Here is an 18,727-nt window from a genome sequence, read left to right as displayed (position 1 = left end):
ACAGAAGAAGATGTAGAATAAAGTAATTTTGTTCGTACGTTCAATAATAGTGAAATAATTTTATATTTTTTTGGTAAAAATTAATATATTTAACTTTTACTTATTTTATTCTATTTTTACTTTGTTTTTTTTTTATTTCTCTATTTTTTCATTTTATATGTTATTTGTTTTTACTTAACATATTTTTTCTTAAATCGAAACTCTAAATATTGTACAAACTTCAAACTATGATCTAGACCGTTAAAAAATATCATCAGATGATAAAATAATAGCAACAAAAAATGTCAACACAATGTCAACGGTTGATACTATATTGAAATTGTGTTGACACTAAAATCTTAAAAGTTTATATTGTGTTAACATTGTATTGACGTTGTGTTGAAAAGTAGATAAAATAATAGCAACAAAAAATGTCAACACAGTGTCAACGGTTGATGCTGTATTGAAATTGTGTTGACACTAAAATCTTAAAAATTTACATTGTGTTAACATTGTATTGACGTTTTGTTGAAAAGTATATGAGTTTACATTTTATCACTACCCTATAAAAATATGTGTATTTTTTATTTTCATCCGTCCCAAAATAATATGGACATTTCCATTTATAGAAAGTTGTCCCAACTCATTTCCATTTATAGTAGACCTACCCAAGGTTTATTGAACCGGCGGTTAAAACCGTAACCGTAACCATCAGTTACGGTTTCGAATCGAAACCGTGAGAATTTACCCGAACTGAGACCGTTGATTTTTGAACCGTGGTTCAGTTCAGGTTCAAAAAATTTCGAACTGAAACCGTGCCGAAACCGCGAAAAACAGTCGGTAAATCGTGAAATCAAGCCGGAACCGCAAAAAACCGGCGGTTTGGAACCGTGAAAAAACGTAAAAAATCACCGAAAAAATGCCGGTTCGGAATGGAAACCGAAACTGACGGTTTTGGAACCGGAACCATTAAACACCCTCGCGATTCAGTTCTGGTTCAACAATTTCCAAAATCGGAACCGTCGGTACATGAACCGTGGGCACCTCTAATTTATAGAATAATTAAGTTTTAATTAAATGACTAGGTGTTACTTATATGGTATTGGGGAGTGATCAATTACTAACTACTCCCTCAGTCCGCCAATAAGAGTCCCGTTTTACCATTTCCGGACGTCCGCGAATAGGAGTCCTGGTTGCCCTTTCCATATTTGGATAAATTAAATACCCTTACTCATTCACTTAAATTACAAAAATGGCATACCCAAACATAATTCAACAATTAATTTTCTCTCACTCATCCTCTATTCTCGATTCACTTCCTCACCCCCCTTTGCATCTGCTCTTTTGCTGCCTTCCATATCCTGTAAACAGTCTTTCTGTTGATGCCAAACTCCTCTGCCGCCTCCGTCACTGCCCCTTTTATGAGCACTCCATCAGTGCTATGCTTAAGGAGGAATTGCACCACCAAGTTCTTCCTACTGCTGCTTAAGTGTAGACTCTGTCTTGACCCCTCCTCCATCCCAATGATGAAGCTTTTCTGAGGGAAATGGTAATGTAAAATGTTTGGGTTTTTTGTTTTTTTGGGAGGTTGGTGGAGGTTGTGTTAAATGCAGCCTTATTAATGTATTTATAGGGGTGCTACAAATTCTGAAATTTAGGCCAAATTTTAGTTCAAATTTCCCTCTAAAATGTTTAAGAGGGAATCTGAAATTTTTTGTAATTCCTCCTTGTAATCTGGACAGGTTTCAGTACATATGAGAAATGGAAGGCAGCTTTTTGTATTAATCTGTGTTTTTCCATCTTATTTTCAGTTTTTCAAAAATTTAAATTAGAAATAATAAAACTAAAACTAAAAATAATTAAATTTGAAAATTAAAAAAAAAAAAAACAATTCAAATATGTCCCAGAAATAAAAAGAATAAGCTTGGTAATCAACAAATACTTTAAGTGGGTCCCAAATTCCACTATCACGCTCCATTTATTACTCACTCAAACCTTTTCTTAAAACCCGCGCCGTTAGTGAATGAGACTCTTATTGCCGGACTGAGGGAGTAATTAGCAATTCCAAACTAAGACTAAATCTTAGCAATTAGATTAGAAGATCTAGTGGTTGAAATAATGTCACATAGATTATATTTTTAATTAAGAAAATTAATAAATAAAATTAGAGGGTATTAATGTCAATTCTTTCTCATTAAAATCATCTTAAAACTTTAAATTTACGTAACTCTCTCGATTTAAATTATTTTTTCCCAAAAATATATCAAATTAAAGATAATTTTATAAAGATTCCAACGAGATCTCAATTGCATATGTTCCGACGACGTTCGGATGATGAAATTTGATATTTTTTTATTTTAGTTTTTGTAAATATTGATAACCAGATTTTTATCAACAAATACATCAAAAAATCTCAATAAAACTATGTAAAAATCTCAATAAATATGTGTTGATATTTTCTAGTACTAGTGTTGATATTCTTATGTCATATTGTTGATATTTGTGATACACTATGTTGATATAAAAAAACATTCACGAAAATTATCATATGATAAAATAATGACGATATTACCTTTTTGTTGATATTTTGTCTACTATTTATTGAAATTCGTAAAATTTAACCTCATCTACTCATTTTAAAATCTAAGGATGAAGATTTGGTTTTGATTTTGGATCAGAGTGCTATAAAGATTAGAATTTGACCCGTGGGGTGTATGTAATGGATGTACTTGATAAATGTTTCATTTCCGACTAATAAGTCGAATGATCTCGTCACTGCTGTGTGAATGATTTAACATCATTACAAAGTTTATGTTTGTATGCAATACAGTCGGTGGGTGGGTTTTGGCTCCATTATTCCTCTTTACTTTCTAGAAAAGAGAAATATGGTAGTATTAGGCATAGGTTGACAAATTTATAAAATTTTCATTTTCTGCCGACAACGATATCCACTTTTGTTTTTCAAATAGATAATTATATCAAATAAAAGTCCATATTTAGGTGAGTATTTGTTTGAATTAAAACTTTCACCATATTTAAAATTTCAAGTGGAGGAAGCACGTAGTACAAAGGTTGGGCATGAGTTACGAAAAGAAAAGAAAAACAGAAAATACACATGACATCAATTCAACAATAAATAATACATGGTCAAATGAGGGAGGTGTAAAATGATTTAATGACAGAGAATAAAGACAATCGTTTCACCAGTTCACACCGATAGTCTTGTATAGAAATTGTGACGACATATTTGACCAAGAGATTCAGATAGAGGCGTGTTCACCCTAAAAACTCTAAGAATTGAATTCTTTCAAGAAATATGTATAATTCTATGAATAGACAAAGTATAGCCAAATTGGATAGTACTCCTACTATTCAAATTTTATAACCAAATTAATTAAATTTCAAATCCAAATACCTTTGAAACTATACACACAATATTCATACAATCATACTGCACACTCCATGCACACACGACAAACACAGTATGCATAGATATATAATATACATAAATAATGGAGTAGTTAAGAAAGTACTTTATTACAAATTTATGTATTTTTTGATTAAATTATTTATTTACAATAAGAATTTATAATTAGAATAAAATATGTATAATTCTCTGCCACTTAATTCAATTTACATGTTTTGAACTCAAATATGGGCTAAATAGTAGTCCTAATTTCTAACTTTTACCTAATAAAAAAAGTTGAATGACAAAATTAACACTAATTCTATGTGAGCGAGAAGATGATGGGGTGGAAAATAAGGGCAAATGAGGAAAATCAACACCAATTCTTGAAATCAATGCAAAAATAAATCTAAGCAACTTTCAAACTTCAAAGATTTGAATTCTTGTTCAATTCGCATGAACATTGTGGGCCGACCATTTTAGCATAGGCTTCCAATAATTAAAAAGTAGAAGATGAATACCCAGATTTCTCAGAAATGGACCAAGAATTGCCCAAATCTTATTAGGTGAACACGCCCTTAGGGTTAGTTTGGTAGCAATGGTTTGGTATGCTAATATCTTCATCCAAATAATAGATATTGTTTGATTTATAAAGTAAATTATGTACAAGTCCGGAGTTATTTTTTTATCCAAAGTGGCTTTTGATGGAGAAAAAATTCCCTAGTTTATATATACCACATGACAATTTTATTTTGTATACTCCTATAATAATATCTTGCCAAATGAAAATGTATAGCATACATGGCCAAATAATTGAATTCAATTAGTTACGCTCAATTTAATAGTAATAAAATTGGTAAGCTTACCTCAATTATTTTTCATATCATTTAGGACTGATTTGATTGCCATGTTAGGCCTTGATAATCTCTCTTATTCATGTTGTTCTATTATTTGGTTGTCTTGTTACTCCTATCTCTAACCCCGAAAAAATGTAAAAAGCCCGCCTAGGTCCGGTGGACTAACCAGAAATTTGAGAATACACTATACCATTAAAAATCTTATGTAATTCCCTCTTTCTCTCAGCCTCTCTTTGCTCTACCAACTAGACCACAATGACTTCATCTTCTCTCTTAGGGGTAGTAGTGGTGTTGCTTTTGTGAGCTGTTGTCGAACCACGTCCGCCGCCCTGCGACCTATTGTGCTGATTTGAGCCTCTTTGGGGCAAGTGACGAGAACCGAATAATTCTGAAGCTTTGCCGCTGTTTGACTGTGGTTTCTCCACCTGTAGAAAGATTTATTCATCCGACCGTAGAAGATTTTTCTTCATCGTAGATGATGGTTTTCCTAGCCACAATCTCTTTTTTTATCTTTCAAACTCTTTGATTTCTCGTGGTTGGGGGGAAGCCTCTCGGTTGTGTGTTCTCTTGACAAAATCCTCTAGTTTGTGTTGTCTTACAAATCTTGCTATGATATTTTGAATATGATCTAGGTTGGGATACTTAGGATTTAGAGGAGAAGAAGGAGGAGGAGGAGAAGAAGAAGAAGAAGAAGAAGATTAAATATAGTTAAGCTTTAATTATGCGACATAATGAATAATAATTAAAACGATTTTGTTGTAATGAATAATACTGCACATGTCCCATTAAATATGAAACATTTGATTTTGTGTGTTAATGAGAAGTTAAAAAAGTAAGAGAAAAGAAATAATAGAGATGATGTTTTAATTTTAGAAAATGTTTCATTTTTAGTGGAACAATCCAAAAAGAAAAATGTTTCATTTTTAATGGGACCGAAGGTTTAATATTTATACTAATCAAAAGTAAGTAATCCACTTTACTTAATTAACCAATAATATAGTAGTTAACATAATTAATTATTATATATTTTATATCCATAAAAGAAAAAAAATACATAAGGCTAATTTTGTCCTTACAATTTGTATCTTAAAAAATTATTTTGTGTATCAACCAACATTTTTAAAAAGACTATCTTCACATTATCTTAATTTCATCACGAAAATCCTATCTATAGATAATTTTCTTGCTCTATCCTATCTGCACAGTCAAACGAGCCCTTTAAATCACCTTCTCTCTTAATTTAGTTGTTAATGATTTTCTGTTAGTATTGTCCATTCGTAATTTAAACGTAAATAAAAATTAATATATCAAACAAGAAATTAAGTTATTTGCATATAATATACCAATATATTGACTAATTTTCTCAATTTAAAAATGGATAATTTAACATGATTTTTAACTTTAGATAATTTCAACCTAAATACCAAACATGCCCTGTATTTGTTTGATGCAATGTTTTAATATCTGATCGGTTAGGCTAGTTGTCTGGCCAAAATTTTGTATTACTATACAATAAGCACTAAAACTTTAATGATTAAAAAGATATTACTATACGATTTATTATAATTCAACGCCAACAGTTGTATGATTTTATAAATAATTTCAAAAATCGATTAACAATACATTTTCACAAAAAATATTTCAAATATAAGAATAAATTTTTAAAATTAGTATATAAGTATTTGATTGAAGTTATTATGTATATTAAATAATGTAGCTAATTATGAAATACTTCATATATTAAAGTCAATATACTCTTCTTAAATTATAAAATGAATAATAATGCATAAATTTTGATGAATGAAAAGTATAACTAAATGTATGTAAATTACTAAAATGAATCAATTTAATGAAGCAATGTTAGATTAGATCTGTGTGCTCGATTGAGAGAGAGGTATGAGCAGGAGAATGGGGAGTTAGTTGAGGTGTTGCTTGGTGATTTCAAGTTTTAAAAAGTTTTGAAATTGAAAGGGCTTTCGGATTCTTGCTCTAAATACTAGTAGCATACGTTTAGTTTCGGTCTTTGCTCTAATTCTTGTCAAAACTTGCTTTGTTTTAGCTCAATTATGTTGAAATATTTTGCTACTTATTTCATCTTTTCCTTCTATTTTTTTTACAACTTATCATATATTACTACTATAATGGAATTAAGTTTGCAACTCCTTATGCTGATTCAATATGAAGCTCATTTCGAAGCTTGGATCTTCATAGTTTACTTTGGTAGACAAGGTTCAGTTTGTGCAAATCACTCAATCAAGTTTTGGATTGGAGTTACTAAATATTCATAGGATTCCATAGATATTTTGCATCGCCTTAAAGTTCTAGTGAACTGTTCTTGTACTATGCTGATTGAATGTGAGGCACTTTTTAATCTTTGCTTTCCACATGATAAATACTTTTATCCAGTGGCAGTTGTCATTGTCTGGCATTGGATTCGATTTTGATCCATCCTTGTATAAAAGTCTCAAAATTGATTTTGCAAAACATGCAGGTTTTTATCTCTTGGGTAAATGGCCAAACAAATCATTAAGTTTGGTCAAATTCTGGTTCATTCCACAACTCTTAAAAGTAGCCAATTATATCATAACTTTGACATTTTTCTTAATTGTCCCATAGTATATAATTTGGGGGAAATTATGGATGCTTTTTGGCAAACGAAAAATATCATATTTGACTATTTAAATGACATCACTAATACATTTAGTAAATTATGTCGTTAATTTTTACATATGTAAGCATTACGTTGATAAATTCAACAACGTGACATGATGAAATTTTTTGATATGGGACAATTGAAAAAATTGTCAAAATTATGATATAATTGGCTATTTTTTATCATGTTAAATCAAACAGTAATTTGGAATTGCAATGTGAGATTTTTTATTTGTGAAAGTTTTGAAAGAAATTAGTTTAACCGTTCCATTTTTTTTTTATCATTTTATGTTTAAATATTCACAAATCACATTGCTTTGCTCTAAAAGTATGGTTTGATAGCCTTATTTTGGATTATAAGACCCACTCTGACTAACATTTTCATGCTATTTTTATATTTCTTACTAATACTCTCTTCGTCCGCGAATAGGAGTTCCGTTTTTCCATTTTAGTCCGTCCGCAAATAAGAGTCCCGGTTCACTTTTATCATAAATGATAATAGGATCTCATCATCTCATCTTCACCCAGCGGCGGAACTAGTAAAGGACAAGCCCCCGCTCCAGCGGGGGCTTGCCGGTGCCGGACACTGTATAATTATTGAATGCTTGGGGCGGAAATTGAAGAGAGTGCACGTACTGTTGTTCTTGTTCTATGATATTTGGAGAGATGGGGGAGAAGAAAGGAAGAGGTGAAATAGAGATGACACACTGTAAGCTAGATATTTTATCTTTTTAAGGAGTAACAATATTAAATTAATGGGATATTGGCATGTAATATCACGAAATTTTCAAAACGTTGGGTTTTTCCCACGAACTTTAAAATTGGCAAATAATATCACGAACTTTACCCCTGGTTTGTTTATTCCCACCATTGAAAAAATTCCCACAAATAATATTATGATACGAATTTGTTTTCGTACTTTCTCGACAAAAATTTTGAGAGCTTCTAGTTTTTCAATCTTTGAAGATAGTTTTTCTTGAAGCACACCCTATAAAATTGTTCTTCAATCTATTAAAATAACATGATTTTTTTCATTCGTGCGAAAAAACAAACCGGGGGTAAAGTTCGTGATATTATTTGTCAATTTTAAAGTTTCTGGGAAAAATCCAACTTTTTGAAAGTTTCGTGATATTACATGCCAATATCCCTAAATTAATTAGCAGGGAGTACTCCACTTCATGACTTTTACTCGGATTAAAAGTATTGGATTTAATAATTTACCTAATAAGTTATGAAATATAGTATTCATAATAAAAAAGCATATTGCAAATATCTCAACCAAATTTGTAACATATAATTTTTTGAACAATAAAAAAAAGAGTGACGAGGAAGGCATTATCAAATACTCCGTATTACTCATCTCAGTATTGAAAATTGAAATATAATTTGCATATTACTTTTGTCCAATTATTTATTTTTGGACGATTAATTATTTAGTTGATGGTAAAGTGATAGAAATGGAAGTACAATTGCTTAATTGCTCAACACATACACATCTCTTTTTTTAAATCTAACTATCATCGTAATTTTAAATAATGCTCCCTCCTTTCATTTTAGGAGTTCCGATTGATTAATTTCGGGTGTTCCACTTTAGGAATCTTGGTTGGGATAAACTAATAAAAAAAATGCCTACAAAGTAAGTAAAAAAGTGTTAAAAATGGGTCTCAACGACATCCACTACAACATTTATTTATTACACACTCAATTAAAAATGGGTCTCAATATTCACTACAACATTTATTTATTACATACTTAAACACTTTTTTAAAACATGTGTCCGACTTAACCGGGACTCCTAAAGCCGGACGGAGGGAGTACTACTATTAATTATTTGAAAAATAAAATAAAATAAAATAAAAATATTATTATTATTATTTTAATTTATTTTTAGCACCGGCTTATTTGATTTTCTGGTTTCGCCACTGCCTTCACCTAACTCATTCCACTCACATTTCATTTAAAACTAATATATACAAATGAGACTCCTATTCCACTAACCTTTTTCCACCCACTTTTCTTAACATTTCTTAAAACTCGTGCCGCCAAGGAATGAGACTCCTAATGGCGGACGGAGGGAGTAGAACTCATAAAAAAATTCAATGGACCATCCACTCCAAGGTGTCAATCTTATTTGGTATGCCCTATTTGACAAGTGGAATTATATATAACCATGCTTCCAACTAGATATATAAACAATGGAAACATTAAATTATATGGAAAGTTTCTTCATATTTGATGTATATAAATACACTATATACGGGTCATATTCAAATGCTTATAGCACCCTAATACAAAATCAAGACCAAATCTCCACCCTTAGATTTTAAAATGAGTGGATGAGATTAATTCTTACGAATCTCAATAAATAGTAGACAAAATATCAACAAAAGGGTAACATCGTCATTATGTTATTATATGATAATTTTCGTGATTGTTTTTTTATATCAACATAGTGTATTACAAATATCAACAATATGACATAAGAATATCAATACTAGTACAAGAAAATATCAACACATATTTATTGAGATTTTTATATGGTTTTATTGAGATTTTTTTATGTATTTGTTGATAAAAATCTGATTATCAACATTTACGAAAACTAAAATAAAAAATATCAAATTTCATCATCCGAACATCGTCGGAACATATGCAATTGAGATCTCGTTGGAATCCTTATAAAATTATCTATAATTTGATATATTTTTTGCGGAAAAATAATTTAAATCGAGAGAGTTACATAAATTTAAAGTTTTAAGATGATTTTAATGAGAGGGAATGACATTTATACCCTCTAATTTTATTTACTAATTTTTTTAATTAAAAATATAATTCATATGGTATTATTTCAACCACTACATCTTCTAATTTAATGACTAAGATTTAGTCTTAGTTTGAGATTGCTAATTAGTTAGCAATTGATCACTCTCCCATTGTATACGAAAGAGATATTCATTATTCTATTTATTTAAATATTTAATCATCACCACAATTGTTGTCAGCCATTTTATACGCAAACATAAAAAATGATAGCTTTCTTTTTATTAGAACTATTATTTGTTTTATTTTATTATGAAACTACGTAGATATTTCATGTATTAACCGGTATCAATTAACTTTAAGATTAATTTTTCAATTGGGCAATCACTATCACTTTTATTTTAGTTTTTTATAATTTTAAATTCAAATGTTATTCATGGAATTTTTGTTATATTAAAAAGGAAAAAAAAGTACTAGTATTAGTTTTTAGATCATCTTATTATTATTTAACTACTTTTATAATTTAACATAGCACCCATATATAATATTTATATAATCAATGTACAATGAAAATATTAAACAAAAACTACACTATATAATTATTCATATAATTAATTTAATTTATAAGTATTTAACGCTAATAAACTTGCAATTATAATTACATGTTTTATTTATCTAAATTTTTTATATATAAATAAAGAGAAAAAAAAAGTACTAATCACCTAAAATCTAAAATGAGTGGCGTGATCGTTTTCTGTATTTATGTTTAAGATGACCTTGACAATAATCATGAAAATTGATTAAATATTGAAATACATCATAGTGTATGCATTATATATGGAATGCGCAGAAGCTTTTCATATAATTTAGAGTGTTGGAATTATGTATTGTATTTATATTTGTCAAAATTCTATTGATAGGACATACCAAATAGGATTGGCACTGTGGTTGTCTTTACCATTGAATTTTTTCTAAACTCACCCTATTCCGTGTTTCTCCTTGAATTTATGCGACCATTTCTGGATGTGCATCCATATCCTCCTCCAATCGTCTTTTGCATGAGAGACGGTCTGCATTCCTCAGATGTCTGCGGAAAAAGCTGAAACCTGCATCTCAGACCAAATATCAGCATCTGCCATCAATTTTTATACTAGAAGATAAAATTATATACCAGGAGAGTCTTTTATGTCTATCTCAGGACTTGGAGATCTCAAAATTGCTTCAATATCAATTGGAGTCTTTTGGGGAACACTAACCTCCTTCTTATAGTTAGCCTTTTCAAATTTAACTGGAGACAGTTTTTGGTGTGGTGCTATGCTTACTATCCCCTTAGTTTCATTCCTCACACCAATATCTTTGATGCGTCCTCTTCCCGTATTCCAACTTATGCTAAACCTGTTGTCCGAATAGGGAGACATTGAGTTGTCTAACACGGATACAGGCGATGTGTGCCACGTAGTTGAATATAAAAATTCTTTCTGTGTTTCAATGAAACTTGAAAACCAGGGAGTGCTTTTTTTTGCATAGAAGAGGAGATAAGCCTCTTGTGATAGCACATATTCTTCATCGACCAGCTCAACCTACGCAATGGGAAAATGCGATTTATATATATATAGACAAGTAGAAGCAGCAGCAAATGGTGTGATACATTTACCTTTGAATCATCAAAACAAAACCATATGCCAGCAGATAAGCGTATATAGCAGTAGTAGTGGCCAGATGTAGGACTTAATCCGACGTGCACCACAACAGCATAGAGCACATATTCAAGATCTTCACTCACATGATTATGATTGGCGCGGCGAGTGAAAGGCTGCAAATCCAAATCTAAGGGAAATGCGACATGTTTATCGATCTTTTGAACAAAACTGCCATGATTTATGAACCTCTTCAAATGAAGTAGCGCTACTTGAGGATGCCGGGCGAAGGAAAGTTTCTTCTCAACGTACACTCGCTCTTTACATTTTTGACATTTAAACTTAGTCTGCGGATCTCCTATCCTTTCAACCTTTGTGAAAGAGTAGAGAGCATTAAACAAATTGTCCGCATCATCGATCTCCAAACTCAGGTCGATTGATGGTTCATAAGTGTCCGAGCAGTGACCACAGTTACAACACATTAACTGCAATTATAAATACAGAATAGTGAAATAAAAGGAAACTTAATCATGCATCAATAACTAAAGAATGAGGAATCTAATACTAATAAAGCTCATACATTGCTGACAAGACAACCGCCAAATACTCGTTGCACTATGCTATAGCCCCGTTCATGACATGAACCGAGCCTATCCAAAAAGCACTGAAAGAATTCATGAGCATCTTCCTGCTGTGATCTTTTGAAGTTCGATGATGTATCTAGTTTAACATAGTCAAAGAAACAAAACAAAACCAAACATTCGAAAGAAACAACAATAATGATACACATCAGAACTGCTACAGAGGATACAAGTTAAATTGTTGACAAGATCTACAGGAGAGACAGTGGCATTCGAAACAAGACATTGAAAAATCAAATCCCGCAGTGCATTTAGCAAACAAAACTGCTTCTTATTATCTGTACACATTACTAAGAATCCAAATCAAAAATCAAGAAAAAAAAAGTAAATCAGCTTGAACTGACTTACAGTTATTGGTAGATTGAGTTGAGAAAATTGGTTGAAGAAGTGGAACAGTGTGAACACTGCAAAACTGAATTCATAAAGCAAGTGTTGCCTAAATTTTCCAGGCCAACTCCCTACACAGGAAAAGCCAAAGTTAGTAAGTAAAAACTAAGAAAACCACTTTATAGTAAAAGATTTTAAGAGATGTTACTAAGATAGCATGATTAGACAAGTCATGTGCAGATTTGTCTGGTGGCTTATGCGAAGATAAGGCACGAGTATCGTTCACATCATCCGGCATGTAGTACACGTATAAATCGTCGTCGGCCATTGGGGCATGTAGTTTTGGATTGAAGCATCCCACAAAATGAAGGAGCCAAGGTGGTATTTGACATGGGAATTGGGTGTTGATCATGGAAAGTTTATTGGATTTTTCAAATAATAAAATAAGTGGAGGGAAAATAAAACTCCACGTGACTCGCCTCTATATCTGCTGATTTATGTTACTACTGCTCAATACTCAATATTTCATTCTCTCAATCACCTCACTTTCCCCTTAAATTACATGTTTCTCTCCTTCGATGTAGGAGTAATATATTCTCTGTCCATAAATAAATCTCACTTTTAAATCTCATACTACTACATTTTACTGCTATAAAAAGTGTATCTATTAATTTAAAATAAAAATATAAATTGATGAGTGAGTTCGTAGGCTCATTTATCAAAACTAGCAAAAATGAAATAAAACATTTGACGATAGATATCCAAAAATGACAATATGAGATGTTTATTGGTTTATAAAAAGTGTATCTTTTATTAACTAGCACAATCTTTTGTACAAATTTTATTTTTAATTGTAAAGGTAAAAGAGAAATTGCGCCTAGATATATTCGATGTTGCCGAGATTACATTACTTGATTTTGAATTGGATATTGCTATACTGCATTAAAAAAGCAATAATAAATATACACTCAATTTCGCATTCTATAATCTATATTGTACTAGGAGTAATTGTTATACACTCAATTGCGCAATGACATTTTCTTGTTCACCCTTAATTTTCGCTCCTGCCCCTATGGATCATCACAAACACAAGAAGCGATAACAAAAATTTGCATTTGGAAGAGTCAATTAATTTTACAAAACAAACAAATTAGTTTCAGTCTAGTCAATTATATTGAATTCCTCTGGTTTTTGTTCTAAAACAACTGAAAATTAGTCTCAAATTTTAGACTAATTATATTTTCATGACTGATGTTTATTGAACTCAACATTTATATTTGTGTTTAAAGTTTGGACGATTTTTCATAAGTATAGTGTCGTTCAGTGTGGGGCTCCAACATGGAAAAGAGAAAAACAAAACATTGGATGTCTTGTTTAAACTAGTTCAAACAATAGTTGTATCGAAAACGAAGATTAAAAAATAAAGTAATTTAACCACATTAACCCAACATAGCATTTAGCATTGTCGAAGCCAACCTATCTCAAGCTAGCAAGGGCATGACCCAGCTTTTCAAAATTATGCTCTCTTTACATTTTAACTAGATACTCCATTATATGGAACTAACTCATTTTTCATGTACATACATTGTACTCTATCAGAGGACCCTGTCTTGCAGATCCGTTAGTAACGATGATGCAAGGGAGCTTATCTTCTTCCCGGTTTCTCCTGCAATATTCTTTAGAGAGGAGATATCTTGTTGTGCCTGATGACAACACAAACAACCAATCATTCAAGGCCAAAGACAGAGTAGAGCAACACACTCCCAAGATCAGTAATGTTACCTGGAAAGACAGCTTATTAATAAGCTCACTCGCAGAAACGTCAACAGGAGAGCCTGACTCCTGACCAAACAGATCAGCACTAGAAATTGACGATGACCCCTGGCACATAATGGAATCAAAGATAAGAATAAATTTGAAACTATGCATCTAAGAAGGCTAGGAAAGTAGGATGGAGATAAATTTGGAACGATGGTCCATGCCCTCTGTTTTACAAATCAGACAAAATAAATAGAGCTGTGAAAGTAGGACAAACAAAATTTTGGAACAAGAATCTGATATCACCCTATGTTTTACGGATTGGACAAAATAAATGGAGCAGAAACGGTAAGATATATATAGGGTATATGACATACTGAGAATTTCTCCAATGTAGCTGATGCCTCTAAATCATTAGCCTTGGTTTGATTACCAAAGTACTGGGCAGATGATATAGATTTTGCATTAGAAAATTTCTTCCTCGCTTCGTCGGTCTCTTCAACCTGAAGATGGGAGATAATAGACGGATTATGCTCAAGTTATACATGGAGTAGCTACTACATCTCTTCTAGCAAAAGTAATGACGATGTCCATTATACCAAAAGTGATAGTAGGAAACGATTAACCAGTTGCCCCAGTGTCCACAAAAAATTAGCAAGTTTATATTCTACTTTTAAGTTGGTGAATGAGATTTCTCTTACTTGGACTTTTAATGAATTTGACCCACTTTTCTTAGGGAAGCCGTTGTCCATGCCGTATTCAGCAAAGAAATTGGATGACTTTGGGGCTGATACATGGTTAATAATACGAGTGCCTCCAGAACTCAGCTCAGTAGGTTGGCTATTTTCAGTATACTCAAATCGAGATGTAAATGATGCACCAACTGCAGGAGTGCTGCTGGTTGCAGATTTGGTAGAAGAAACTTGTACAGGAGGTTCTTCAGGCTTCTGATCGTAAAGGCTTTCACTAGGCTGCATTATGAAAACAATAGAATTGCCTAAATATAGAAGCACCTCAATGATACATTGCAAGAAGTTTAGTAAAGAAGGCTCATGCAAACCTTGCTAGTAAGTTTCTTCGCCCCTAGTCCACCAGTCTTCCCAGCTTTCTTTGCACCGAGAGTCTTCTTGACATAAATTGTTGCAACTGCTTGAGAGGCCCTGGGTGAAGAAGAAGAAGACTCTGGTGTTCCATTTTTTAGAGATTGTCTTTCTTTCAATGTGTCATTTGAAGAATTTCCATTGGACTCTTCAGCAACTTTTACATCAGAAAATCCATTAGAAGGTTGGGATGACTGGGAAGCAACGGGTGAGGAAGGTAAGCCTGACTCTTCTGCATTGTTTTTTGCAACTTCTTTAGCAAGTAATTGCTTGTATAACTCAGCAGCTCTTGAGGTATATTTGGCCTCAATCTTGCCTCCATCACTCCATCCATGCTGCTTGAAAAAAACTTGAGCACGGTTATTTCCGCCAAATAACATCATCTTCAACTGCTCAGGTGTCCAAGAATCCATATTTGTTGACCTGCAATCGAGTATTTGCATGAAACTACAAAATCTAAAGAAAGCAAGATAAAACAGAGATCAGTTGCCTCAACTAAATATCCATGACCCTAGCCACTAAATGATGCTGTTCTTTTTAATTTTGCTAGGCCATTCCTCCCTCAGAAACAAATGTGATAGAAGTACCCATGAAACAGAAACACATACGCCTGTAAGATGGGTCTGCAAGTACTTGGCCATTCCACAGAAAATTCAAATTTAGCAACTTGATGTATCTTTTAGACTGGAATCCATTAAGTCAAGCAAAATCAGAATGGAAGAAAGATATTCAAAGACATTCAGCTCATCCTCAATCAGATTTCATTTCCAGTTTCCCACTAAGTTATTCTGTTGGTCATATTTTGAAAATTGAATACATTTACGTGAATTTGAATTGAGCATTGCTATACTGCATGAAAAAACAACAAATAAATATACGAACTCAGTTTCATCAATAAATAAATATATACCGAATTATTATTATGATACCATCCAATTTATTGCATCTCTTCCGATCAGCTTTCCCATCCCAAAGAAGAGTATAGAAATGGTTGATGCAATCTCAGGGAGGGACTCTTAAAAATGATAAAAGAATCAAATTCGAATCAATGGTTCATAAATTGATAGCATTGATTTGACGCAAACAAAAACTTAGGAAATACTAATAGTTTTTCATATTAAAAGGCTATCAATGAATTTACGGTGTGATGAAATAAAACAGACGATCAATTGCAAATTACTTTAAGATACTTCAAAATCAAAATCAAAATATGATTCAATCTGCAATCTAAAAGCAAGCCTCGGGGAGAGAAACAGAAACACGATAAGTTAAGCCGGAGATAGGAATTACCTTACGAAGCTGATGTGCACGCCAAGGCTTCGATGAACCCCCGAACAATCAATGCAGAGGAAGATCCCATACGTAACCGACGCCCAAGTCGGATTCTTCGCGTTGCAATCGAAACACATCTGAAATTCGAATTTAAATATCCAAATCATGGCTCAAATTGACAAATAACAAACTCTCTAAACAAATAAAAAAGAGGTGATTAGATCCGAATCAGATCTCAAAGCAAAATTGCATAGGAAAACGAAAATGAACCTTATTATCGGACTTGGCTCTGAGCTTGCGGAAAATGGCGTTTCTGTCGGTGAAGGTGTCGGTAGCCATGGCGCTATAGCTTAACAGGATCCGGTATCAACAAAGATGTATACGCGAATATAGCAAATACTGTTTTTTTTTTATTTGATTTTTTATTTTTGAGAGAGAAAGGCGTTTCTCTATCTCTCTCTGGTTTCTGTATCTTTCATCTCTCACCCTTTTGAATGCGAAAATGAGAACTGAGAGAGATGCAATCTGAGCCCCCCAGATCAGGGTTGACGAAAATGCCCTTAAACGTAAGTTTTAACTAATTCGAAAAACTTCATTGTATACAATTTTGGCAAAATAAATACTCCCTCCTTCAGCCACTAAGAGTCTCACCCCTTCGCGACACGAGTTTTAAGAAATATTAAAATAAATTGGTGGAAAAATGTTAGTGGAATAAAGATCACACTTGTATATTAATGTTTTAAATGAAATGCGAGTGAAATGAGTTAGTGGAAGGTGAGATCTTATTACCATTTATGGTAAAAGTGAACCGAGACACCTATTTACGGACGGACTAAAATGAAAAAACAGGACTCCTATTCGCGGACGGAGGGAGTACATCAAATAAACAACCATTCAAATAAAATACAAACGATATCAATATCAATGTGCAATCCTATATGTCCATAACTCTTCAATTATATCGTGCTGGAGTCGAAAAATGAAAAACGAGATAATAGGATAATAGGGTATTTTATAGAAAAATTCAATGTGCAACCCTATATAATAAATTCGGCTAGCTAATCACTCCTCGCGCGATAGGCGGAGAACAATCGGCTAGCCGAGCTCGTCCACGCTCGACCTCTAGGGCGTTTTATTTCCGTCCTCCCTATAGCCGCTTGCAATAGTGGACTAACCGAGTGCCCTAGCCACACGCCGGCGGCTAGGGCGTCGGCTAGTCCACTATTTGGATGCTCTAAAAATCCATCCATCTTTATTTTCCTATTGCTACGTCATCATTTAATCTTCCAGCCCCGTCACTTACAATAACGTTCCATAAATTCGCTTTATAATTCTGTGTGAGATTTCGGAAAAAGGGATTAAATTCGTTGACGAAATTTGAGACTAAATTCGTTGACCTTTCAGAATATGAGATCGAGACACGCGAAATGTTTAGAATTAGGGATGTCAATCCACCCGAAACCCGTGGATCGGCCTAAATAGCTCGGTAAAATTAGTGGAATAGGACTGTAATTTTGTACCCCGAATACAAAACGGGCTAAACGGGTTAGCTCAAATGAGTTGGCGGGTTAAACGGGTTGCAACTTTTAACTAAAAAATATTAGTACTAAGTTTTAGGGATTTTTTGTACTTTTGAATTCCGCGTGACACACTTATTAGTCTTCTTCAATCTTCATTTTACACTTTTCCACTCGATCTCACACTATCAACTTTCAAGTTACACCTCGACATTATTCCATCGTCCCATCATCTGCCACTACTGTCTTACAACCATCAAAACCAATCAATACAAAATTAAGAACTAACTATCAAAATCTCAATATATTTATCATTTTAATAATAACACATGTGAGATATGATTTTAAATTTTCATAAAGAATTAATTATGAACAGTACCAAAATAATGACACAAACACAAGCTTTAATTCAAACTGATTGACTTAAATTTTTTTAGGTTGTAGTTGATCGAGATAAAAAGCTTCTCTCCAACTATTATTGAAGAAAACTATGAAAATTTGAAGATTTTATATGATTCCAAAACTAAGAAGAAGAAAAATATTAGAAATTAAAATCATTTTATTAAAAAAAATTTAATACAAGAAATTATTTTCGAAAACTCTTAGGCGCGAATAGTCCGATGGGTTAGGCTGAAATCCCGCGGGTTAGGGTTGAAAATATATGACCCCAAAAATTGATAACATGAATAGCCCGCACCCAAATAACCCAGCAATCCGAGTGGATTGGCCCGAACCCGAACGGGCTCGATTGACATCCCTATATATATTTACAATTTACAAAATTAATACATTTCCCTTATTAAATGTATCCGATATTTGAA

At 32.6% G+C, this 18,727-nt stretch overlaps 2 protein-coding genes across 2 annotated transcripts; both read right to left on the bottom strand.

The window, feature by feature from the left end:
- Nucleotides 1-10,659: 10,659 nt before the first annotated feature.
- Nucleotides 10,660-12,587, bottom strand: LOC125189580 (ubiquitin carboxyl-terminal hydrolase 20-like). The gene is made up of 8 exons (XM_089059174.1): nucleotides 12,468-12,587; nucleotides 12,327-12,390; nucleotides 12,103-12,210; nucleotides 11,872-12,011; nucleotides 11,309-11,776; nucleotides 11,158-11,234; nucleotides 10,826-11,049; nucleotides 10,660-10,760 (listed from the first exon to the last, which is right to left on the bottom strand). The coding sequence occupies exons 1-8, from the start codon at nucleotides 12,585-12,587 to the stop codon at nucleotides 10,660-10,662; spliced, it is 1,302 nt and encodes a 433-aa protein (XP_088915300.1).
- Nucleotides 12,588-13,672: 1,085 nt separating this feature from the next.
- On the bottom strand, nucleotides 13,673-16,887 carry LOC125190804 (putative ADP-ribosylation factor GTPase-activating protein AGD8). Its single transcript, XM_048088207.2, has 7 exons — nucleotides 16,660-16,887; nucleotides 16,408-16,526; nucleotides 15,078-15,540; nucleotides 14,719-14,988; nucleotides 14,395-14,520; nucleotides 14,042-14,140; nucleotides 13,673-13,962 (listed from the first exon to the last, which is right to left on the bottom strand). The coding sequence occupies exons 1-7, from the start codon at nucleotides 16,726-16,728 to the stop codon at nucleotides 13,855-13,857; spliced, it is 1,254 nt and encodes a 417-aa protein (XP_047944164.1). The 5' UTR covers nucleotides 16,729-16,887; the 3' UTR covers nucleotides 13,673-13,854.
- Nucleotides 16,888-18,727: the final 1,840 nt, after the last annotated feature.

The sequence above is a fragment of the Salvia hispanica genome, chromosome 5 (genome assembly GCF_029641045.1).
Source record: "Salvia hispanica isolate PSC_SH4W2 chromosome 5, Shi_PSC_v1, whole genome shotgun sequence".
Taxonomy (NCBI): Eukaryota; Viridiplantae; Streptophyta; class Magnoliopsida; order Lamiales; family Lamiaceae; genus Salvia; species Salvia hispanica.
This window is presented reverse-complemented; position numbering and strand designations above follow the sequence as displayed.

What these genes read in the sequence shown, in the direction of transcription:
- LOC125189580 (XM_089059174.1), bottom strand. Translation starts at nt 12,587, where the DNA reads ATGGCCGACGACGATTTATACGTGTACTACATGCCGGATGATGTGAAC. An exon ending in TGTCTAATCATGCTATCTTA is followed by an intron (nt 12,391 to 12,467) that starts GTAACATCTCTT and finishes TTTCCTGTGTAG; the next exon opens with GGAGTTGGCCTGGAAAATTT. An exon ending in AGTTTTGCAGTGTTCACACT is followed by an intron (nt 12,211 to 12,326) that starts GTTCCACTTCTT and finishes TAATGTGTACAG; the next exon opens with ATAATAAGAAGCAGTTTTGT.
- LOC125190804 (XM_048088207.2), bottom strand. Translation starts at nt 16,728, where the DNA reads ATGGCTACCGACACCTTCACCGACAGAAACGCCATTTTCCGCAAGCTC. An exon ending in GTGCACATCAGCTTCGTAAG is followed by an intron (nt 15,541 to 16,407) that starts GTAATTCCTATC and finishes ACTCGATTGCAG; the next exon opens with GTCAACAAATATGGATTCTT. An exon ending in CTACATTGGAGAAATTCTCA is followed by an intron (nt 14,141 to 14,394) that starts GTATGTCATATA and finishes ATTATGTGCCAG; the next exon opens with GGGTCATCGTCAATTTCTAG.